The sequence below is a fragment of the Ictidomys tridecemlineatus genome, chromosome 8 (assembly GCF_052094955.1).
Source record: "Ictidomys tridecemlineatus isolate mIctTri1 chromosome 8, mIctTri1.hap1, whole genome shotgun sequence".
Taxonomy (NCBI): domain Eukaryota; kingdom Metazoa; phylum Chordata; class Mammalia; order Rodentia; family Sciuridae; genus Ictidomys; species Ictidomys tridecemlineatus.
The window spans coordinates 96,890,147-96,915,459 of record NC_135484.1 but is presented as its reverse complement, the minus strand read 5'-3'; the positions used below and the strand labels follow the sequence as shown (position 1 = coordinate 96,915,459).

Below are 25,313 nucleotides of genomic sequence, written 5' to 3'. Positions count from 1 at the left end.
AAATTCATATTCAGAAAATAGAACATCTCTCACCATTTTCACATAAGAAAAGTGCATGGACAAAAAGTCAAAATCTAAAATAATCATTTAATTAGTTCTCTCATTAGGTGTGTGTGTGTGTGTGTGTGTGTGTGTGTGTGTGTGTATGAATAAAGAGAAAGAAAAGGCATAGCTAACCAAGAGTATAACTACTCCCCTATCTAATCATGAAGCATTAAACCAAGCCAAGAAAAGCTTTGGGAAATTGCTGGAGGCTACACAGATAAATTTTAGAGGAAAATATGCTATACTATTTCATTTCCACAAAGCACAAAGCTTACAGTCCACAATGACATCACTTTTCCCAGCGTTTCTATTTTTGTAACTATTTCACCTCCTTCCATTTCCTGTTTTCTTTGAATAGCTTATGGAGTTCTAGTAAAAGTGAAATGATGGCCACCAAAGGAGAAAACATCCATCTTTTTCTAGGCATTTGATGTAAATGCCATTATAACATTTAGGAACCCAATCTACAGTTCTTGTACTGAGAATGTTAGCAAGAGACTATGAATTAATAAATTATATTCTCCAGAGTTTATGTTAAAAGTTTATTTCACAAGCAGTTTTGGCTTAAAAGTACTAGAATTTGTATTTACTCAATGATTAATATTTTTGAATGGCAACTTTTAAAATTCTGTGAATCTCACCAAATATCAGTTTTTCAGAATATCTAATTTCATTGTATATTTAAAAGATCTAGATTAAAATAGGTAAAATAATAATGTTACCTGGGATTGAAAGAATATTATAGCAGAAATGAAAAGGAAGTTGAATTCAGACTAAGAAAATTCAATCAAGATATTTTTAATATTTAGCTGGTTTCCTGAATTACATCATCCCATATTTTTCCCCTGCAGAGAAAAATATAAATGTTGCTACCAGGTATACAAATAATAGGTCCTTTATTTAACAAGTAAAAAAGATAAACTACAACCAGTAAGCCAGCCACATGTACCCAATGAGTGAGCAATGTACCTAGAACGAGTTCCTAAGAGCTCTTTTATATTATTCATCTTATTACCCAAAATGACAAATGTCAAAGAATAATTAAAAGATACATTTTATTTAGGTTTAAGACTTAAATATTCTAATAGAGGAGAAATTTCTCAACCTTAGTGATATGTGTTGTGGAGAACAGTACCCTGTCCCTTGCAGAAGGTTTTAGTAACGTCCTTACCCACATAACTTATCTCAGTATACTCACACATATGCCAGCAGCATGCATATAGCTCCAACCCCAACCTCACTAATTGTAACAATCAAAAATACCTCCAGACATAGCTAAATGTTTCCTTGGGGACCAAGATGCCCCAGTTGAGAAACACTGAGATAGAAGATGATTTCTGCACAAAGAGGCATGCAAGCTATGTTTGCATACTGTTCTTATATGATTTAGAGACAACATCATTTAACATCTGAGTTCTCTGCTGTGGTATACTGCTCTCAAGAGCCCAGGAAATATCCCTGAGTAGAAAATGTCAGTTAAAAAAAAAAAAAGATAATGTCAGTGTAGGGCTGGGGTTGTGGCTCAGCAGTAGAGCACTCGCCTAGCACGTGTGAGGCCCTAGGTTTGATCCTCAGCACCACATAAACATAAATAAATACAATAAAGGTATTAAAAAAAAGAAAAGAAAATGTCAGTGTATATTCCAAAGAATGCCCACAGAAGAATCCCAAATCTTAAAGAATCAGGAGGAAGGAGATGATGTAAAAATGAAGCTGACTGTGAACTGGAATGATGACAGCTTAACTAAATATATCCAAGTAGTAAAGGTGGCTAATGACATCGAACAGGCTAGCTTAAATATTTTTGCAATGGAGTACAGAAATGTATATTCAGAGCAAAGCATTAGGAAAATGTTGACTTATATATAGCACATTTTCTTTGATTTTTATATTGATGTATATATATATTTTTTTGAGAAAAATCTGATTCAAGTAAAGCACTAAATATAGAGCCAGACACATAGTGAATATCTCTTAAATGTATTAAGTGCTACCTACCATTCTTATTAGTGGTAATACTGGCATGGATCATTTTATTTGTATAATATTATTTAATTAATTATACATTAAAGCATTTTAATATTTATGGACATTTCCTCTATGACATCTCTCTTCTCTGTCTCTTTCTCTCTCTGTTTGCCTATAGCCAATCTCAAAAGTCTCAACTGAAAGGTAAAACCACTCAGAGGCTTCCCCTAAGGTCCCCACCCTCCCACATAAAGAATTAATTTTTCCTTCATTTGTATTTCCACAACACTTAGTGCATACTTACATCATAGTGCTTAGCACCCTGTATTATAGTTATTAAAGTCTGTGTGAGGCAGGCCCACCACAGCCCCTAGCCCTCAGGCTATAAGCTTTTGAGGTCTTATTTACCCCGCCTTATGTCCTCTATGCTTGCCACATGGTAGACACTTAACAAAAGCATGCCAAACTCAGCAGAATTATCTGGAAAATTCAATCATGTGGAAACCTCATTTCCCAATAATGCCACATATATGAGGTGTGACTGAAGAGCAATGCCTTCTATAAATAATTTGGGGCTGTCAGCCTTATACGAAAGATTAAATAAGTGAAATGATACAAAGTGTGTTAACTTTTTACCAAGAAAAATAGAGATTTGGATAAATATCAGAATACTCTTACACACATTTAAATACATGTAGGCATAAATTGGGGGGGGGTGATAGATGGTAGGAATACTACATATAATTTTATGAGTTGTGAGGCTTACTAAAGCAAGTAAGTGGGGCAAGACATGACATAATGAATCTGTGCCAGTTTTTAAATTTGATTACATAGCATTGTCAAAAGTATTCATGGACTATATGGCTAATACACTGAATGATGTTTTGAATATGAAACATTCATAAAACATCAGTCTAGATTACTGCAAGGATCCCTACCCAGACACATCTAGGAAATTCCTTAGGGAAAGTAAGAATTACATATGCAGAACTATATATGTGTTAAATGCACAGAGCACAAACTGCACTGACCTTTCAAATGTTTTTGAGTTTTATTCAAAATGGTGCCTAACCACTGAGCCACATCCCTAGCCCTTTTGTTATATTTTACTTAAAAACAGGTCTCATTGAATTGGTAAGTGCCTCGCTCTATTGCCAAGGCTGGCTTTGAACTCAAGATCCTCCTGCCTCAGTCTCCCAAGCCACTGGGATTACAGGCACACAACACCACACTTGGCTGATGATAGAATTTTTGAGATGTGACTTTTGCTTTAAAAATAACAAAAGTAAATGTGTGTGTGTGTGTGTGTGTGTGTGTGTTTCCTTTACCATCAATAAACTTTTTAACTGGATCTTAGAATCACTTTTTCATATTTAAAGACTTTCTATTTTAACTGTGATCATATGATTTGTAAGTATTTTGAACCTATACTTCCTTTCAGAGATTTAAAGTCAAATTTTCAAATTAGCAGGAAATTTTTATTATCAAATAAATGAAAGAAAAAATTAGTTCTTTATCTTCATTTTTTTTCTGGGGGTAAAATGTCTTCCATAACTTAAGAAAAAAATAAGAGCAACTTATTTTTAAATTCTAGTGCTTGGTGTTTGCTGCTGTCTACCAGGGAGAAACTGAGAATTCTGCTTTTTGTATGTTTTGTAAAAACATAAAAGTAGCATAAAATTGTTCATTATCTTTTCACTCTCTCTCACTCAACTATAATTATGCTCATTTTAAGTTATCAAAATAATCTTCATCATAAAACTTTAGAAAATACAGAAAAGGTTAAAGAATTAAAATTTTAAATTCTTCACAAGCTTGCAATGAATATTTGATTCTTATTTCCAATTTGTTTAAACAAAACTTTATTTTAAATTAGCATAGTACTGTACATAATTATGTTTACTCCTTTTGGACAACTGATGTTATAGCCTGAGCACTTTCCAGTGTTATTAAATATTTTTTTAACAACAAAATTATTTTTTGCTATTCTTTCCAAGAAATAGAGTAAAACATTAGTTCTGATTTTCTCTTTTCATTTAACTTTGAAATGTTTTAAATTTATGATTATAAATAATAATACAGTGACAGTTTACATGAGTCTTTATCTACACTTGTATATGTGTCTGATATTTCTGTTAGATCAAGTTATGAAGAAATCCCTACCTCAGCCCAGCCCACCATCATATCACTTCAAATGTGTTTTAAAGGACAGGCACAGTGGCACATGCCTGTAATCCCCACAGCTCAGGAGCTGTGACGGGAGGATTGCAAGTTCAAAGACAGATCAGCAACTAAGTGAGGCCCTAAGCAACTCAGTGAGATCTTATCTCTAAATAAAATATGAAAAAAGTCTGGGGATGGGGATGTGGCTAAATGTAAAGTGCCCTAAATTCAATCCCTGGTGCCAAAAAAAAAAAAGGGGGGGGCGTGTTTTAAAGAAAAATTTGATCATTTATATAACACTTCAGTTTTCAGCTTCCCTGTTAACGGAGAGCTTTAACAGAATTGCTATTAAATGGGAGGTGTTGATTTTCTTTGAATGCACCAAAGATCAAGTAATAAAAATATTTATTGAATAAAGGCACCCAGGATAAAAAAACTTCCCTTATTTTGCATAAACATAGGTGTTAGCAAACAGTGTCTATTGCTATTATAGTAACAACCGACTTATCCCTTCCTTTAACTTTCAATTCTCCAAACCAAAATAGATGCCCCAATTATGTCACCTGAATATATATTGGCTGTTTATTTATTACGTATCAACTATAGTCTTTGCATTGGGTTAAACATTTGTCCTTTCCAAACATCTGAAATACTTTTTCTTGTACTGTAATACTTACCCTTTTGTTTTTATTATTTTCAGATTTGTAAACTGAGACTCCAAGAGGTACAGCATTCTCCCATATATGAATCCCCAAATCCTTGCTCATATTGCTATATTATTTTAGATTATTTTCATACTTAAATTTTTATTTTTGATTTTTTAAAATGATAGATAATAATTGTATATTTATATATTATAGTGTGATATTTAAGTATATGGACACATTGTATAATGATCAACTCAGGATATTTAGTTTTCTATCTTAAATGTTTAGCATTTCTTTACAGTAGCAACATTCAAACTTCTCTCTTCAAGCTATTTTGATTTACACAACACAATATCATTAATTATAATCATTCTTCTATATAATACTATACCAGAAATTATGCATCTTCGATAGCTGTATTTTTGCATTCATTAACCAGTCTCTCCCCATATCCTCTCACTCCTACCCTCCCCTGTCTCTAGAAACCACTATTCTACTCTTGGCACCTATGAGCTCAGCTTTTAAAAATTTGTCATATAAGTGAAATCACATGACATTTATCTTTCTGAGCCTGGCTCATTTCTATTATTATCATGTTCTCCAGGTCTGTTGCAAATGATAGGATTTTATTCTTTCTTTAAATTGCTGGATAAGTATCCCAGTAAGTGGGTGTACATTTTATTTGCCATACTTTCACTTAGGTTGGTTCCATTTCTTGACTCTTGTAATTAGTGTTGCAATAAATATATGATGAGTGCAGATGTCTTTTCAACATAATGATTTTATAGCCTTAGTACATATACCCAACACAGGGAATGCTAGACCAAATAATAGGTCTAGATTTAATTTTTTGAGGAACCTCCCCAGTTTTCCAAAGAGGCTATAATTTAATTCCCATGAACCATGTATAAGAGTTCTCCTTTCTCCACATCCCCACCAGCATTTGTTATCTGTGACTATTTGATAAAAGCCATTCTAACTAATTCTGAGTAAGGTGACATCTGGTTGTAGTTTTGATTGTTGTCTCCATGATATTAAGCATTTTTGCTCTTTTTTTCCATAGATATCTTGGCCATTTGGATGTCTTCTTCTGAGAGGATATATTCAGAACTTTTGCACTTTCTAATTTTTCAATCAGATTGGTTTTTTTCTTGTTGTTTTTGACTTATTTGTTTCTCGTATGTTCTTTCCATTAACTCCTTGTCAAAGGTATAATTGGAGAATACCTTCTAACCATTCTATACTATGCCTCTTTACTTTGTTGATTATTTCCATTGTGCTACAGAAACTTTTTAGTTTGATGTAATCTCATGTGTTGATTTTTGCTTTTATTTCCTGGGCTTTGAAGTTATATTAAAAAACTTTTTGCCTAGACCAACATCCTAAAGCATTAACCCTATGTTTTCTTCTAGTCATTTTCTAGGTTTGGGTTTTACATATAAATTGTGATCTTGAAAATTTGCAAAAAAAAAAAAAAGAACCCTGAAATATTCTATCCCTTGAACATTTTTCTATAGAAGAAAAAGGGGAGTACAAAAAGTGAATCCTGTATATACAGGCATGGGATTACATTTTCTTACTATGAAGAATAAAGAACTCCTGGTAATAGGCAAATGCCTATTTCAAAGACAATGGAGGTGTTTTGCCAGAGAGTCTCTAACCTAATCAACAATATATAAAATTCAAATATAGGATATACATGAATGTGTCTGAAAGCTTTAGAGTTTGAAAAAGATAACTGGTAAAAGAAAATTTCAAATAGACTGGCAAAAGCAAATACCATGAGGGACAATAGATACAATATAACTCTAGAATATGAAAAGCAACAATATTTAATATTAGATATTGAAAATATTAAATTTTCTATAATTGAATTAATATTGAATTGTTTGAAGTGAATTTTTAAAAATACTATTCAGGAAATTGGTTAGGAACCTTTGCCAGGCCAGAATGCAATGCTAGAGAATTCCAAGCAAATACATACATGTACTTTAGATTTTATGAATCAACTCAAAAGACACAGGAAAAAAATTATTAAAATACTGTATCCAAGAGCAATTTAAACAAATGTCAAAATAAGTAAGATTTAGACAAATTATATAATACTAAAAGAAACTACAGATGTAATTACAGAAACTTTGAGAGTAATAATTTAAAAATCAAGTGTAATTAGAAAATAATGAGGTTCAAGATAGAAAATGTCCCATTTTTAAGAGTATTACAATTTCCCAAACTAGCACATTCAATAAACTAGACATCAATAACCATAAATATTCAAAATGTATTACTAATAAAATCTTCTCTAGCTCATTCAGAAATAAATCCAAAACTTATTAGCACTAGACTCTTCTATTATTTATTTGTTTTTATCATTTTATCCTGTATTAAATTATATGAATCATATTCTTACAAAATAAGTGAAATAAAGTTCAAAGAGAGCTTTAAGAAGATGATATTCAAAACAATATCCTGAACACATAGAACACAGACCTGTGCTTACACGGACCTGTATTAGTTAATTTTGTTACTATAATAAAATACCTGAGATAATTAACTTAAAACATTTGTCTCAGCTCACAATTTTGGAACCTCTAGTCCATGACTGATTGGCACCATAGCTTTGGACCTCTGATAAGGTACCATATCATAGTAGGAGTTTGTGGCAGAGCTGACTTACTTCATCAGCCAGGAAGCAAGTGTTGAAAAACAAGGCAACAAGATTATACAATCCCTTTTAAGGATATGCTCCAAGGATCTAAGGACCTCACTTAAAGTCCTACCCCTTAAAGGTCCACAGCACGTCCCACACCACAACAGGACATAAATAAATGTTAGATCTTCTAATTGTGGTCAATGAAAAATTCTGTATTTAGATTCAATCAAAATATATATTCCAGAGGATAGAAATGTGGTATACCAATGGCTCCTGTGAAAAGTACTTTCAATAATAAATAACTATCTATAATTTAAATGTACAAAAATATGTGACTGACTAAAAATAAACATAATTCAAACATTTTAGAATATGTTGATAAAAGAATTATCTCAACAATGAGTTATAATTATTTCATAATATTAATTCAAACCAAGGAAATTAGTAGTGCTAGAGATAAGTAAAAGTAACTTAAGATGTTATCTTCTTCTTCTTTTTGTTTTTGGTACTTGGGGTTGAACCCAGGGGTGCTCTACTACTATATCCCCACTGCTTTTGAATTTTTTTTAAATCTTGCTAAAAGTTGCAACCCTCCTGGCCCAGCTTCCTGAGTAGCTGGGATTACAGGTATCCACCATCATACCTAACATCATTAACCATTCTTTAAGGAGTGTACAGTCCAGATGTAGAATCCAAGAAATAGAATTAGAAATAAAATAATTTGTTAATTATGGAAATATTATTATTAAGTAAAATTTTGAATATTGCTTTCAATTCATTTCACTTTATTTCAAAAAACACTATAATTATTTAATATAAAGAATGTATTACAGTATTCACTATGTAAGCCAGGCTCTACCTACTAGAAAACAGTATTAGTATCCTCATTTTATAAATACAACCACTGAACTGAGATTTTAAAAAAAAAAAAAAAAAAGAAAAGAACATTACTTATCTACAGACAAATAGCTAGTTAGTGATAAAGTTGAGATAGGAATACTGGCCTATATGCCTTAAAATTACTGCTGTAAAAATAATGATATGATGTATATAAATTAGTAAATATTAAAATATGTTCTGCTTAGCCAGTGTTCCACAGGATATTAATAAGTACTATACACCAGTCAGGTGTGGTGGCACATGCCTGTATTCCTAATGATTCAGGAGGCTATGTCAGGAGGATGGCAATTTTGAGGCCAATCTTGGCAACACAGCAAGACCCTGTCTCAAAATGAAAAATAAAAAGGGCTGGGGATGTGTCTCAGTGGTAGAGTGCCCCTGGGTTCAATACCCAGCACCACACACCAGGAGAACACTACAAGCCAAAGTTTGCAGTCAAATAAAATTAATAGATATTTATCATTACCACAAAGCCTTTCTAAGATCTTAATGTTCTGATTTGCATTATGAATCTTCTAAAAAATGGTTTACAAGTAGGCTTTTCAAATGTATTGTGACCTTAGAAGCTTTTTATCTTCTTTGAATATTATGGGGAACTAGTATTCCAATGGAAGACTTGCTGGGAAACTGGCACACTGGAAGACCAAGAAAAAAAATCTAAACATCAGGAATTAGACATAGTCAGCAAGGACAGAAGTGTGCTTTAGAGGGGACAGGAAAACTATTTGAACATATTCGTCTCATCAAAGAAAGACACAGTATTTCACTGAAAGAAAGATCTAGATCTGATGCATAGACACTACTAGAAGACAGATATAGGATTTCAGTTGGAGTTTCAATTGGTGTGTATGCAACACACACATTTGTATAGGTAACATACATATGCAACAAAAATAACATTATTTGTAAAAGGTGCTATTCAATAGATTTCTATATCAGGTTAAAGGTCAGAGAAGAACTCTAACATTCCTTTTCAGCTCTTATGTTTGAGGGTTCATTTGTAGTAATTGTCAGTGAGGTTTTCATGTACTTCGTTTAGTACAATTCTTAATTAAGCATTTTTAGACAGAATACATAAAGGTTAACTGTTAGGACCTGTTGCTAAAGAATCATTTTACCTCAAAATACACATGAGAAGGCACATATGATTTACATTTGTATTGGAGAAAAGTAAAGCAGCTCTCCCCTGACTTACAGAACACCAAATGATTTAAATCATCCTATTTAAAAATTTCATATGTGCAGAATAAAATGGCAGTTTCCTAGGTGAAGGGCAAATTTACAGCATGAAAAGATCTGGAAAGCCCAGGAGGAATCCATTTAGTACATGGATTGGTGTCAAGAGTAGAAAGGAAAGTTTTAGATCAATTACTCTTACTTTTCAATATTTCTATACCTAGTTCTAAGTGTCATTACCTCCAAAGAAAACAAGGTTTGACAGATCACGTAGGTTATCAACAACTTTTAACGAGGATTTAACATTTGTTTGCAGAAAAAACAATTTAGATATAAAGTTATTACCTATTTGTGTATTCCTTGATGATCTGATATATACTGATCTTAATTGTTTCATTTTCAAATCGTATGTTGCTCTTATCCTTGTATATTCTGAATTCAGCTGCTGTCACTGCTTCTCCATGAGGAATTTGAGTAAGATCGAACCGAAATTCTTTGTAATGCCTTCGTTGGTGAGAAAAATCCTTGTCTCTTTCAACTGAACCAAAAAAAAAAAAAAAAAAAAAAAAGAAGAAGAAGAAGAAGAAGAAAGAAAGAAAGAAAAAAGAGAAAAAGTTAGCCCTTTATAAAATATGGAAATTCTCTACCTTTGAAAATGAAAACAAACAAGCAGGATAGTATAAAACTGAGAAAACACTAAAACCACAGACTCCTATGTGTTTCCAGTTAAAGGAAATTCCACAAACCAACAACCTTTAGTTCAAAAGCAGTGTAACCTCTGTGGTTTTATACAAATTCCAGGATCCTAAAGGAAAGGCTATCCAAAACGTTTTTGAAAACGAAGGTGGTAAAGTGATTACCAGTATGTTTCAAGTACCAGAACACAGAAGGTTTCATTCAGGAATTAGGAGGATGTCATAGAAACCTCCAGAATTCCAGGTAAGTCAGTGTTGAATTTAGCACAGTGGGGAAAATGGGAAGGAGAGCTAAGGAACTGGAGGCACAAAGAACTGTATTAGTGGCATTTTAAAAATCAAGTAAATACAACAAATTATTCTTTACAGAAATACTATATTTTCATTTAAATTTAATTTATTTTCAACTGATACAAAAAAACTATAGATATTAATGAGGTACCATGTGATGTTTTATACATGTATACATTGTGTAATTGGTTTATACCAAGTTAAACATATTTCCTCAGATATTTATCATTTCTTATGGTGAAACCATTGAAAGTCCTTTCTTGCAGGACATCTTTGTTATCTAGAGCCATCCTCTATTCACAAGCCCAGCTGTTTATTCCTGCCCCACTATAACTTCATAGCCAAGAGAAAGATTATTTCTAGAATGTTTCCCCCAGAAGTTTCTCTCTTTCATCAAATGGAATCTTCTTCACCTTCTTTCTCCTTCCTCCCTTCTCCTTCTTTCCTCCTCCCTCTCCTACATCCTCCCCATGCCCCTTCCTCCTCCTCCTCCTCTTTCTTCTTCTGACAAATTTTATAAATTATTTATCCTGGTGCAGCATAAAGTCTTCCAAAGACTTCTGTCTCTTCTTCCTCAGAATTGAGAGGGGAAACTAGAATTTAGCAACCTTCCTACCAAATAATGTCAAATAAATATTTTTTCTTGAGAATTTAAAGAAATAATAAAGGATTTAGGACAAGAAGTCTTAGGTTTATTGAGTCATTTGGTTAGAGAGTGTATTGCCTGATATAGTATACATTTAGTGCACACCAGAAACTTTCTTAATGAGCTACCCATACAAAGGATTCATTCATGAAACAGACTACCATTTGATGGAGCTAAGCTTCACAGTATTGGTAGATTTCTAAAAATCTCAGATATCTCAGATACTATAGGGCAGTGTTACAAAAAGTCCATTCAAGGTATTGTATAATTATAGCCTATAGCAATGAAAATTTTTTTCCAAAGATGTATTTTATAGCTAAAATTGTGTTACAAGTGGTACTAATGGATTCAAAGCTTCAAAAAATTTGATTAAGATAAAGATATCTTTAGAAGATCAACTGAAATTATATCAACATGGTCATAAATACATGAGACTTGGGAGTTTAAGAGGAAGAATTAGCTAAGGGATAGAGAAGATTGTGACAATCTGGGAACATCCAGGAAACTGTGTTCCAGGGATTGCTCAGTGACTGAAGGAAGCTCACAAAGTCCTTGCCTTTATTCTCTACAAAGCCTCTGGTTTATTATCTCTAGAAAAGTAGGACGTGATCAGGACAACAGAAGCTCATCTCCACCTGCACCTCAGATACCTAAGCTACACACAGAAGTCAGTCACATCTGGAGGCATGTCTGTCCTACAATGCTCAGCAGGGGTGCTGAAAATAATCTCATTATCTTATTCCTAGAGAGGTCCATTTCCAGAGGGATCATTAATCAATTTTTTCCTAAATAAGGATGAAAATTCCATTTTAAAAATCTATTCATTTTAGTTACATACACCACCAGGACATACTCTGACATTATCACAAAAGCATTAAACACAACATGCTCTGACTGATTCAGTTCCCAGCACTCCCTCCAACCTGCTTTCCTCCCTTGGCTCCACAGAGCCCTCTTCAATCCATTTATGGTTTACTTCCTTCCTTTCTTTTTTAAATTAGCGTCCTGTGTGTATACATGATGCTGGGACCCACCTTGCCACATTCTTGCATGCATATCTGAAAGTTCTGTCAGATTCATTCCCCCGTTTTTCCCTTTTCCTATTGTCCATTTTTTCCTTCCTCTTCAATCCCCTTCATCTACTCTACTGATCTCTCCTCTGTTTTGATGAAATTCCCTCTCCCTTTCTTTCTCTCTTTAATTTTTCGTTTGTTTGTTTTAGGTTATTATAATTTTTTTGTTTCCATAATTTACATTTTTTTTCTAAATTTCTGCTAGCAATAGTGCAGACTTCTATGAGCACTTCATCTTCCTTTTCTCCATTTTCCTGCCTACGACACAGGAAAGAGAAATTTTAAGTGTAAAAAATACCTACTAATTGGATAGCTAATACCTCAATGTGCATGTATGAATATTAAAACTAGCCACAAATTTTGTCTTCAGAGAACTAAATTTAACTCACTCCCTTCTTATTTTGGGATCCTAAAGTTAAGCAGATGACATTATGTCACAGTAGTTAAGTAGCAGTTATGTTCCAGTTATTATTCAAAGCATTTTATCATTTTATTACTATTAATATTGTACTACATAAAATCCTTCAAGATAGGTCCAATTATTATGCTCATTTTGAAAATAAAACAAAAACTAAGGAATATTAGGGAATAAATGCCTCACAGACAGGTTTGAACCTGAGAATTTGGCCTATGACTCTTAAATGCCAGGATGTGCTGTTTCTATTTGTATGTTACTTTGTCCCATTTTTTTTAAAATACAGATTTAAAGCCATGACTTTCCAAGTCTAATATTCAAAAAAATTCTAAAATATCAAATTTGGCTCTAATCTCATTTGAAAGATGAGCTGGAAGTTAAGATATACAAAGTGATTTACAGTTTCTGTCTATCCTAGTTTATTTAAATCTTTATCACTTTCTTGTAGAAATGTTCATGTGTTTGCCTAGTTGCTCTGTCCCTGAGCCCACTTACGGAGTTTCATATACCATGATATATGCACCAACCAAGCATTAGTGTATTTTCTGCATTGAGAAAGACAGTATTCAAAATTCTAAGTGATAACAACAATTATTCAATTTTCTCATTAATGATAAATTCTATATTTGAAATTTAAACCAAAAAACTAACAGTCCTAGAAATAAGAGCTGGGACATTAATTTCTTAGGATCCCATCTAAAGTGTGCACCTGCATAATGCAGATGAGTATTGAATTCATGTTATGTAAAGTCATCTACTGTTCTGGATCCCATGTGAGATGTGAGTGTAATAAAGTGGAAAGCTAGAATTTCAGCTGTTATTATAAAATTTCAGTTTTCTAATCCAGGCTATTTAACCTAAACCCTTAAGGGGACAAATTTTCAAAGAGTTTAATAAAATGTTGTATTAAATATACCACACAGAATAAAGTGGCATTGCAGATTTGTCTAGTGATTCAGATTCCTAGATCATATTGCTTTGAATCATAATTGCAACAATAAATTCCATGGGACATGTTGGAGTGAGTAATGGAATAAGACTTGTATTTATATAGCCTTGCACTCCTAATGATGCCCACAAATATTCAACAGGGTAATCTCAGTTACCTCAAATAGTAATGCTAGGGAGGTGGCAAATATTAATATCCTTGACTTAAAAATAAGAAATTGGGTGATGACAGCTAGGCAATAACAGATGTCTGTCTCCTAAAGCTCATTATAAATCCTTGTTAATGCCCATACCACCTAAGTAGTGACAGCCTACTCTTCTGCACTTAAAGACAATTTCACTGTTAGTATATTTAAACAATGTCATTTAGAAGTACACAAGGAAGTAAAAAGGAGGCTAGAGAACAAGGGGTTCACTAATGTGTAATTAGCATCTAACAAACACAATACCTGATCCAGAGAAGGAGGCAGACAGTTGTAAGTTAAATGAATGAATAAATGGTCCAAACACCAGTCCTCTCTTTCCAGTATGATCTTGCTGAATTTCCCCACTGGCTGGAGGCATAGTAACTTCTTTAAGTATTGTTTGTATGACACACATCTCATTTAACTCTCACAGCCCTATTATGTTCATCAGATTTATGACTTGCCTAAGAGCCCAAAATTTATAATTGGAAGGTTAAAGATTTCATCCCAGCATCAAGATTTTCAATTCCCCTCATCAATATAATTCTAAGTCTTTTTCTGGCTGTAGTTTTGTTGAGTGTTTTATTAATCTGACTGTTTTTTGGGAAAGTAAATATTTTTTAAGTGCTTTTGTTCTCCTCTCTCCAAAGAATGCTGGCCCCTAAGATATTTCTACAATAGGGAATATCACTTTTTATGGACTCTGTTCATTCTTCTTCAACACACTGCCTTCCAACTTTATCTTAGCAAGTAAATGTTATCTATTTTGAGGCTCCATAAAAGCCTGAGTCCTGCTTGGTGCTAGAAAAGTCTTTTTACTAACTGATTAAAAACAAATAAATCAAAAACAACCAACCAACAAAAGCAGGAGGGCTAACTCACTCAGATCCAGACTTACCCAAGGGGATGGACATAGTATGGAGACTTACTGAGATCTTCTACTTCTTTAGTAGAAACTATTCCTTTATCCAGACCATTGATATTATTTCTCTCATGTGAATAAGAAATATATTTTAGGAACAAGTATAGCTAGATTTAAAACACACACTATCAATCAATTCACCCGTCATCCGTGTATCTAAAAAGAATGTGTACCTCTCTAAATTTTCATATCATATATATAGCTTAAAATGGTACAGTTTATTTTCTTATATGAGGTCATGTAGATAATCTCACATTTCAGCAACTGATGGTTGCAAACACTACTCTCTTATATATTTGTTTGTACATGTGTATATATGTAAATATGTATGTAAATACACATATATTAAGCTGTGTTATTATACACAAACTCAGAAAACAATCCATCAAAAGATCAGCAAAATTTAAACATTTTACCACCCAAATTATCATCATTATCATCGTCATCATCATTATCATGGTGGTAAATACACTTTCTTCTGCTTCTAAGATTTTATGCACACCTCAAACTTCTATCTCTGTGAAACCACAGCTATCTAGAGCAACCGAAAACTGAATTACTCTGGTAGAAAAGGAGAAATAACTTATTTCTATGCTTTGATGTTAAAAAGGCAGAATATTAGAGAAAGCAAGGAGTACAATTTTGAATCAAAAGATTTCAATTCAGCCAGGCATGGTGCCTTATGTCTGTATTCCCAGCTACTCAGTAGGCTGAGATAGGAGGATGGCAAGTTCAAAGCCAGCCCAGGCAACTTAAAAAGAATCTGTATCAAAATAAATTTTTAAAAAAGTCTGGTTTGATGGTAGAGCATTTGTCTAGCATGCAGAAGTTCCTTGGTTCAATCCCCAGTAGTACCAGAAAAAAAAAAAATCACATTCCATGATTAATGGGCTGATACTAAAAGGAAACAGGATTGCCTTTCTGTAAGCACCAAACTACATCATAAATGCTCTAAATTGCCAAAGTCCTACAAAGATTAAACTTCTAAGACACACACTGAAACCTTTTATTATTGAGATATAACAGAATTTAATGACTGTTTTTCTCCAAACAGATACCTCTCTGAATGACTTTGTAACTAATAGAAATTGAATAGAAATGTCCCGAGCTAAATAGTTTCCTGTCTACAGTATCTGAAGACTAGAATTAATTAAAAGAAGATTACAATTTTATCTACTTAGTGATTTATGTGCAGCTTTAAGAAGATGCATTCATGGGCAATCAGTCTTAATCTCCCACACAAGAGCTGTAACTTAGGATCAGTAGCTGCAGGCAAAGATAGCATTCTCCCAGGAGCCTAGCCAGCTGTTGAAAGAATACAGATTGTTGGTTGCTGCTGAGTGCAAAAAATCATTAAGAGATTACTCATAGAATTATTACTTATCTGTGTCTCATTTTAAAAGAAAAAGGAAAAACAAAACAAAACAAAACAAAAAAAGAGTAAAGCTATCATGTGACTACCAAAATGTATCATTTTGCAAGACATCTTTCACTGACTAGTCCACCGAGAAACATAAACTTGGCCCTATAAAGACCTATTTATTGGTCAGTGAATGCATATGTACACATTTTGTACGAATGGATAACCATCCCAGAGAGTGTGGTAAACTGCAGATTCCAGAAGTCCTGAGAGCCTTTTAATAACAGTAATGTGTGACCTGAACAAAAGCAAAGTGACCCCTGAAAGTTTGGTTTCAAAGAACAATTTCAATTGGTATTCAAATTTTCAGTAGTTGAAATATTTTTACTCACACATGCTCCATTAATACAATTTTATAAAGAAGGAAAATCTCAAAACAAAAGATGACATAGTTAAATAATTTAAATACTCTGATATATAGTAATAATAATAATAATAATAATAATAATATCATCCAAAGTCAGTTTGCCAATCTCACAAAACCAAAGGCCAAATGTTTTCTCTAATATGTGGATGCTATTTTACAATAAGCACTAGGGAAGAATAGTGTTACCTTAGATTAATTAGGTAGAGGAAAATGATGGGGGGAAAGGGGATGGGATATGGGGATAGGAAAGATAGTAGAATGAAACAGACATTATTACTGTATGTATATATGTGACTGCATGAACGATATGATTTAGCAACATGTACACTCAGAAAAATGAGAAATTATATCCCATCTATATATGATATACCAAAGTGCATAAATGCATTCTACTGTTATATAAAACTAATTAAAACAAATTAAAATTTTTTTAAATAAATAAAATAAAATGCATGTATTTTGAAATTTGATGAGACTCTGACCTCATCAATAGATTGATCTACTGAGGAACTCATATCCAAGCAGCATTATAGGGAGATGGTAGAAATTATAGGAGATGGAACCTAGATGTTTATGTTATTTTGCTTTTAAAAAATATAAACAAGTTAAGAGCACAAAGTATTAACTCTTATCTAAGTAAATCTTTGGAATTGGAATGAAAATGGTCCATAATTATTCCTGCCTTCCTGAACCAGCACTGAGCCCTCCTTGGTGATTATTTAGGATACTATGATAATAATAGCTAAACATATCAAGAACTGGCTTAAAAATTAATACATTCAACATTTAAATTGATCATAAACAAAACAATTAATCTATGATTGACATAATAAAATTAATATATTCCAAATGTTCTTTTCTTCTCCTTCATTTGATCTAACAAGATACAATCCCCATTATTTCTCCCAAAATGCAAAGGAAAAGAAAACCACAATAATTTCTTCAAAATCACAGTTAACTACAAAGCTATGAATAGCCTGTAGATTTTTGTTTATACCATAGTTTCAACTAGTAATGTTTGCTGTTTCTGCCTCAAGACAAAAGTTTTTTCTCTCCCATCCCAAGATCAATATTTCTACTTGACCCCAGTCTCCCTCACCCATTTTTCTGCTTTCACTTCTTTCGTATTTAGCTACTCTCTCCTCCTACGTCAATGCCCTGAAGAAAATAGAGCACTGGGAATATCCCTAAGGTAAATAAAGCTGTGTTTCTTTAGTTGTTTCAATATATGTTGTTATAGTTTGAATGTAAAGTATCCACCAAAGGCTCACATGTTGGAGACTTTGTTTCCCAATGCATCAACATTCAAGGTAGACATTTGGGGGAGCGATTGGATCATGAAGACTCTGACCTCATCAATAGATGATCCACTGAGGAATTCATATTTAAGTGGCACTATAGGAAGATGGTAGAAACTGTAGGAGATGGAACCAAGATGAAAGGATTAAACTCTTAGGGGTGTGTCTATGGGGACTATATCTTGTCCCTGACCTCCTCCTCTCCTGCTCTCTCTGGTTCCCTGCTGTCATTCGCTGAGGAACCTTTTCTCTACCATGCCCTTCCACCATAATTCTACCTCACTTCAGGCCCAAGGCAATGGAGCCAGCTAATAATAGACTGAAACTTCTGAAACCATGAGACAAAATAAATCTTTCCTCCTTTTAAGTTGTTTATATCAGGTACTTTGTCACTGCAATGGAAATTTGACTAACACATGTCATGGGACAGTTACCACAGGGAATATCAGCGCAAAGGTCTTAGAAAGGGTTCATTTGGGATTATCTTAAGGGAGTAGTAGAGGGCTATAAGAGGCAGATTTTTGCTGAGGACTTTATGCTCTGGGGAAGAAGAGGTAATTTTATCTTTTGGTTTCAAATGTGAGAATAAGGGAGGAAGGATAAAGCTTTAATTGGTAAAAAAGCAGCAGTCAGTAATATTATTCAGGAAAGAGAGGGATCATTATTGAAATTTGAAAAATGTTCTTGTTTTTGAGAACATTGGTCAGATATGATTATGAAGTGATATTTTTATATTCCTCCCTCATAGTAACAGAATTCTTGTCTAATTAGGTTGTTCTGTGACATTGATCACATTTAATAAGCTAACTGAGGTGCCATCCCCTCTAGTAACTACAAGACATAGGGAATAAGTCCAGGCATTTTGTGGTGTCAGATTCTACCTTCCTTATGCATTTCTTATGCACTCACTTTGATTTTCCTTAAAAGCAGTTTTGTTACTACATTTACCCAACCCTGAAATAATTATTAGATGCATGCTCTGAGATGACCTCTAATAGTTAAGAAAATGCAAAAAGAAAAGACTTAAGAGCTCAAGATGGAAATGATGAAAGGGTCTTCTTCACAGGGTTGTTGTAAATATTAAATGGTATTTCTCATATGAGGTGAGAGGAAAGACAGAAATTGAGGTGAAGAGAGAGGGGGGGGAGGGAGGGAGGGAGGGAGGAGGCAGAGGGAGAAAGAGAGAGAAAAAGAAAGGGAGGGAGGAAGCAAAGGGGGGGGCAGAGAGAGAATTATACCACAGTACCTAGAAAATAGCAAGTTCTCAAAAAGAAACTGCTGTCGTGATAGCTACTTCTGTTACTTTCTACTTGCATTGTAATTATTCAGTCACTTTTTATTTACTATGTGAGTAGTATACTTCCAAGAAGTATCCATATTTTGTTTTGCACTTTATCTTTTTGTTTCTCCACCTACCCAAATAGTAAATGATCAATATAACTTTAATTATGTAGGACTGCTAACTGACATAAAAACCAAAGAACTTGCTAGGCATAGTAGCACATGCCAATAATCCTAGCTACTGGGGGGGGGGGGGGGTGAGGCAGGGAAATTCCAAGTTTGAGAGGAGCCTGGGAAACACGGTGATACTTTGTCTCAAAAATAAAAATTAAAGGGCTGGGCAGTTACCTCAGTGGAAGAACACTTGCCTAGCATGTGTGAGGTACTGGATTCAATCCTCAGCACAAAATAAAAATAAAAACCTATGTTTGTCTGTAACATAGGTTAGATTAATGGTAAAGTCGATTTTTTAAAAAATTTGTTATTGTAGAGGTTTTTTTTAAGTCTATAGGCTAGATATATTACAAAACTGGATAGATATCAAATAAATTTAATTATTTTCTATCTTGTTTAGATATTTTCATCTACAAGATATAGACCATATAGTAACACATATTTTTATGTTTGTGTATTTACCAGAAATATCAGTAAAAAAAAAATTGCTAGTTCTGACACACTCCTTTCTACAGGAGACTTAAATTCACTAGCTATTTTTAAACACATGCTGATATGTAGAATTATTTTGCTATTGGTTTATTCTGAGCATTTCATAAAGGAAAGTATTATTTGGAAGTAAAAACAAATATTCATCTCTTGTGGGTTAAATATTAGTATTAAATGTCAAAAACTAGTTCAGAATAAATACAGATGATGGTATTTGATTAATTTATGTTGTATAATGAAAAAAAATGATCCTTAAAGATTAATGAATACATTTACAATGTAAGTAATGGATTTCAATCACACTGTGGACAAATATTTGAAAAATTTTCACATTTGCCTGTAAAGAGTCAACACAAAGGCACAACTCTCCCATAATGACCTTTTGGTAAATATTTAGCTCTCATGTTTTCTTTAGTGGAAAAACCTGTTCCTTTTATAGATTGCCTGGCAGCTAGAGGTCAACCATTCTTATCTATCCAGATTTCACTTAATGACCTTGTGAATTCTTCTGCTCCACCAGTAAAATAAAACAGTCCATTTTTTAACCACCTCAAGGTGATAGAGGTTACAGTAAGTCCATGCTCAGTGAAGAACTTTCCTTTACATCTGGAAATCAATAAAATGATAGTTTCTCTACAGTGAGTATTTGTGGTTATCTGACAACAAGAGGTCAAAGGTTTTGTGAGTTTTCTTCTGAAATTGCTCAGTGCCTTCTCTAATGACTGATAATTGAAAACAGACTGGGACTATCAAATGTGGTGGGTGACAGATAAGCAGCAGATTAATGCCAATACTTGGTTACAAGACACTAAAAGGTCAGGAGTCACAGGATTAGCTATTGTGCTACTGTGAAAAGACAGACATCAAATGTCTATTACCCTCTAATAGCTCTTTCCTTGCCCTGAAATCCATTTTCACTTCTTTTGGTCACAATTTAGAGATAATCTAGATGTCATTTTACATATGCCATCAAAATGAAGCTTCTTACCGTAAGTTTATCAATAGTTAGGGTTTTTATTAACTAAGTTTTTATGGCACAATTTTAGTGTATTCAATGTTTATTTTGTAGAACTTTAAGAACATTTTATTCAGAAAAAAATGATTATGCTCAATGAAAACAATCTTTGAAAAATTTTTAAAGTTGACATTAAATTGGTTCAGGACTTCTCTATGGGGGATGAAGGAAGTGGGTTTAAGACAGAGTTTGCATAGTGTAAAGGATCTGAGATATCGTAGCTGAACAAACAAATAAATGTCTTTCTCAAATTAACTGCTTTAAAGTTTAAATTGGTTTGATAACTTTTATAGGGTTCACTCAAGTTCAATTTGTGATTCAATCTGTCATTTTGAAACAAAAACAAATGTAAATTTATTTTTGCCAAATGGGTTGTATCTGTGAAGTTTGGAATGTTGAAAGAAACTACAGAGAAATATGATTAGACTTATTGACATATAAAGTTTATATAGAAAGAATCTGACATAACTTTCCTATGTACATATATGACTAGACCACATTGAATCCCACCACCATGTACATCCACAGACTGGGGCCCTGCTTAGAATAAGATATAGTCCAATCATGTATAATTTAATCAAAATGGACTCTACTGTCATATATAACTAAAGGGAAACCAAAAGAAAAGAAAGAAATTTTATGAAAAACAACTACTTGGTTTCTAAGATAAATAAAACAATAAGAATATATTGCATATACACTCCATATAGTAAGCTGATTTGTCCATTCTATTTAAGGTAGCACTGTAAGGGGCCAATGGTGGTCTGTGTTTGTTTCCAAAATGTGATTATTTGTTTTTCTCTCCCACAGTAGATTTTAAGCTTTAAAATATAAGTATTTCTGCTTAGCTCATTACTGTACTCAGTCTCTACTTCAATCCCTATTACACAGTACCTGTTCAGTACATACATACACATATAATGAATGACTGTAGAAATACATGTCTAGCTTTGGGGGGTGTTTTGTTTGGTTTAGTTTGTTGGTTGTCTCAGGAAGGAGAGTAAATATAGACCTTGTAATTCCAATTAATTCAAAAGCAGAACCTCTCAAACATCTCTTAAATTTGCCCAGCCCATGTTATAAATAAGTATTAGTCCAAAAATATATTTATATTTTTCTTTTGCTTGAAAGAAATTCAAATAAATAACAATATTTTAGACGGAATCCTAAGGTCATGTTTTTATTTTCAATTTTATACTAGGTGTGTTGGTACTTTAAAAATACATGTAAGCTTAGGCTAGTCATGAACTCTATGATTCCCTAGTGAATATATTACACTTGGGGAAGGAGAAAAAATGAAAACAGAAATAATTTTGCTTTTAAGTTATGATAAGTAGTAGAGTTCTATTTGAAATTAATTTACAGAATGAATGATACGTTGTAGAAGACACTATGTACTCTGTTTTTAAAAATAATCTAATTCCTATATGCTCACTGGTGTTTCTCACAAAACTAATCAAAAGTTTTACATATAAAAAAGTTTTACTTCTCTGTGTGTGGGTATGTGTGCATGCACAATTACTCCAAATATTTGGTAATATATTCATAATTTTTAAACTTCTAAAATGTTGAAAATGTTTGGTTTCCTTAAAAATATGGTTGTTTGTACTATCCCAAATGAGAATCTTGTCTATATAAATCAACCCAGGGATGCAGGACTGGTATAACATTCAAACACCAAAAAAATGTAAGCTTCTACACATCCATCATAAGCCCCATACCCCCTGCAATTTCCAGAACTTCCAGAGGCAGGAGAGTAGGGTTGTGTGAATATGTCTATTCCTGGGTTTGCATGGTCTTTGTCCTCAGCATCACAGTATGTAGGCTCCTCCTGTCTTTGCCCTGCCTTGTCTTTCATGCTTCCTCTTTCCATCTTCCACCCACCTTCCTTTCCTTGATTTCATTCATCCTGCCTTGTTGCCTATCTTTCTCTCATTCCTGGTACAGCAACTATTTAAGTCGAACAAAATAGGTAGAAAGAGTAAGGATAATTTAAATAGCCCGTCTGTAATATACTCAAGGTAATCCCAAAGTTATGCATATGTGTGCCTAAATGTCTCTAAACGTTGAAAAGTCAGAAGAAATTGTCTTCATGATGAACCATGTATTCATGGTTACCTCTAGGAAACAGATTCTAAGAGCTAGAAATAGGGTCTTTTGTTTTTAACCAGATGCACTCTGATTGTTTGAATTCTTAATATAATTTTATATTAATTATTCTGGTAAAAATTTTTAAAATTGGCTTTTAATGGCATCAAAAATATGGTTGTTTTGTGAGGTAGGTTGTTTGTTTATTTTTTGCTTGGATGTTACAACAGCTTTTATATGACTGAAGTTTTTCTGATATCATCCTCCAAAGTGAAAGCTCATTTGATCAGTTTTTATGTTTACAGCTGGAAACTTGAATACATTGTACATGAGTTGTTTAACAAGTTTTAGTTATACATTATTAAAATATGAGTTATATGAATCAATATATTGCATTAAGAGATGTTTTCTGTGACTGGAGACCTACTTCAGAACATGTGAAGATTTAATAAAGATACAAGTGCCAGAATCAATAAACAAATCACACAGTCTTCCTACATTAATAATAATCCATTGAATAAGACCACATTGTAATTAGACTTATGGGATCCTTAGTGGTCTCAAGTCACAGTTTTTTCATATGAACAGTCTCAGATTTTGGTTGATCTGGTTTCACACTCCTGAGCCTTTCCTTTGTGTTGGGATTTAAGGTCAACCACAAAACTCAGAACAAAATTCAGCTGTGAATCTATGAGCAGTATCTGGTTTTGAGTCAGAATTTGTAAACCCTCTATGTTTTCATAAGATGCACACCTGGAAGAAACAATAAGTCTTTTGAGATCCATGTCAAACCATCTCATTTTTGATTCAAATTTAATAATTTCCTGAATCTCCAATCCAATTTTATACTAGTTATTAGAAAGCTCTTTTCTCATGCTTTCATTGTTGAAAGTTTGACTTTATTTTAATGATAATAACCCATAATAAGTAATAACATAGTAAACCATTCAATCAGCTCATATGTACTGTTACATAAAGGCCTGAATTCAGCAATAGAAAAAAAGCTGGATGCCAACCTGATTTAAAGTATATTACTCAAAATGGACAGACATTGATAAAACCTAGTACCTTCAAAACCAACTGTGAAGAACAGATAGAAGTGTGAAGTTAAAATAAGTATCCTTGAGCATTAAATGTTTACAAATCAGGTAAATTCTCAGATTCCCTCCACATTCTGAGTTTCTGAGTAACTGTGAGCAGAATTTTGGAAGTTTTCTAGAGAGGGAAAGACAGAGAATCCTTGACTGGTATCACTAGGCATAGCTAAGAGTGTGACAGTACAGTATACAAAAACAGAAGAGCAGCAAATACATGTATATGTGATGCTGAGTTCCCAAGTTTCTTTTCCTCACTCATCGACAGCCAGCTTTTTGTCTTCTAGATAAGAGAATGAGAGACTGCTCCTTGAAATCTGAGCTTACTGCAGAAAAGATTATCTCCATAGAAGGTAAAAGTAAAATATCTTAAGACAGCAAATGGCACTGACAAGTTTCACTCATATATGAAGAGCTTCTAATCAACATTTTAATATCCGTCTATTAAATAAGAGCAGACAACTAAAGATTAATAGATATCTATTAGATTGATAGTATCTGGTTTTGAGTCTGAATTTATAAACCCTCTAAGAAATTTATAAACTCTCAGAAATTTTTCAACCTTGAAATATAAATTTTAAAATGACCTAACTTTTAAAAAGTAGAATTTGAAGTAACCCACTATAAAACTACCATTATATCTTTTGAGTACTAAGAGAAACTGCTGCATCTATGAAACAAATATAAAATGCTGTATGAAAGTAATACTTGGTGCTAAAACATGTCTTGGAAGTAAAACAGAAATCAACCTCAATGTGAAAGACGGGCTTGAAGAAACTGTCAAAATGAAAAGAAATTAGTCAAAGGAGTGGAAAAGAAGTGAGGATGGTTAAAAGTAAGGAAAAAATAGTCCAGAATTAACTCAAATAATAGTGTTTCTACAACAAGAGGTGAGGAATAACTTTGATTCACTGATCTGAAATGCAAATTTTCAAGATTCAAAATTACTGTGTGTTCAGTTCAATGAACACTCAATGTCATGAAAATTGAGGACACTGGAAGTAGTCAGAAAACTCTGCAAAGTTTCAGAGACAAAAATACAAATTACATACATAGAAATCAGACATCAAAATTAATTTAGACTTCTCAAGAGCAGCACTCCAATCTAGAAGACAAGAGAATAGTGCCTTCAAAATCATGATGGAAAATTAATCAGTATTCAAACTGGAATTCAATATCCAACCAAACTATCAAATTTTCATTATTATAATAAGGGTACTTCTATACATCAATGATATCAAAAATTTGAATCCTCCCAAAACAACTTGGTAACTTCCTAAAGAATTTGCTTCACCAAAACAAGGAAGTAATTCAGAAAGAAGATGAAGACATGGATATTGTAAAAAGAAGGTTCAACACA

At 33.1% G+C, this 25,313-nt stretch overlaps 1 protein-coding gene across 2 annotated transcripts in view; it reads right to left on the bottom strand.

Moving 5' to 3' along the window:
- The window catches only part of Bmp5 (bone morphogenetic protein 5), a 112,535-nt gene that overhangs the window by 47,156 nt on the left and 40,066 nt on the right, over window positions 1-25,313 (bottom strand). For both annotated transcript variants that reach the window (XM_040282834.2, XM_078019856.1), the window contains exon 2: window positions 9,898-10,090. In XM_040282834.2, coding sequence (XP_040138768.2) covers window positions 9,898-10,090 — 193 coding nt within the window. The remainder of the gene's footprint in view (window positions 1-9,897; window positions 10,091-25,313) is intronic.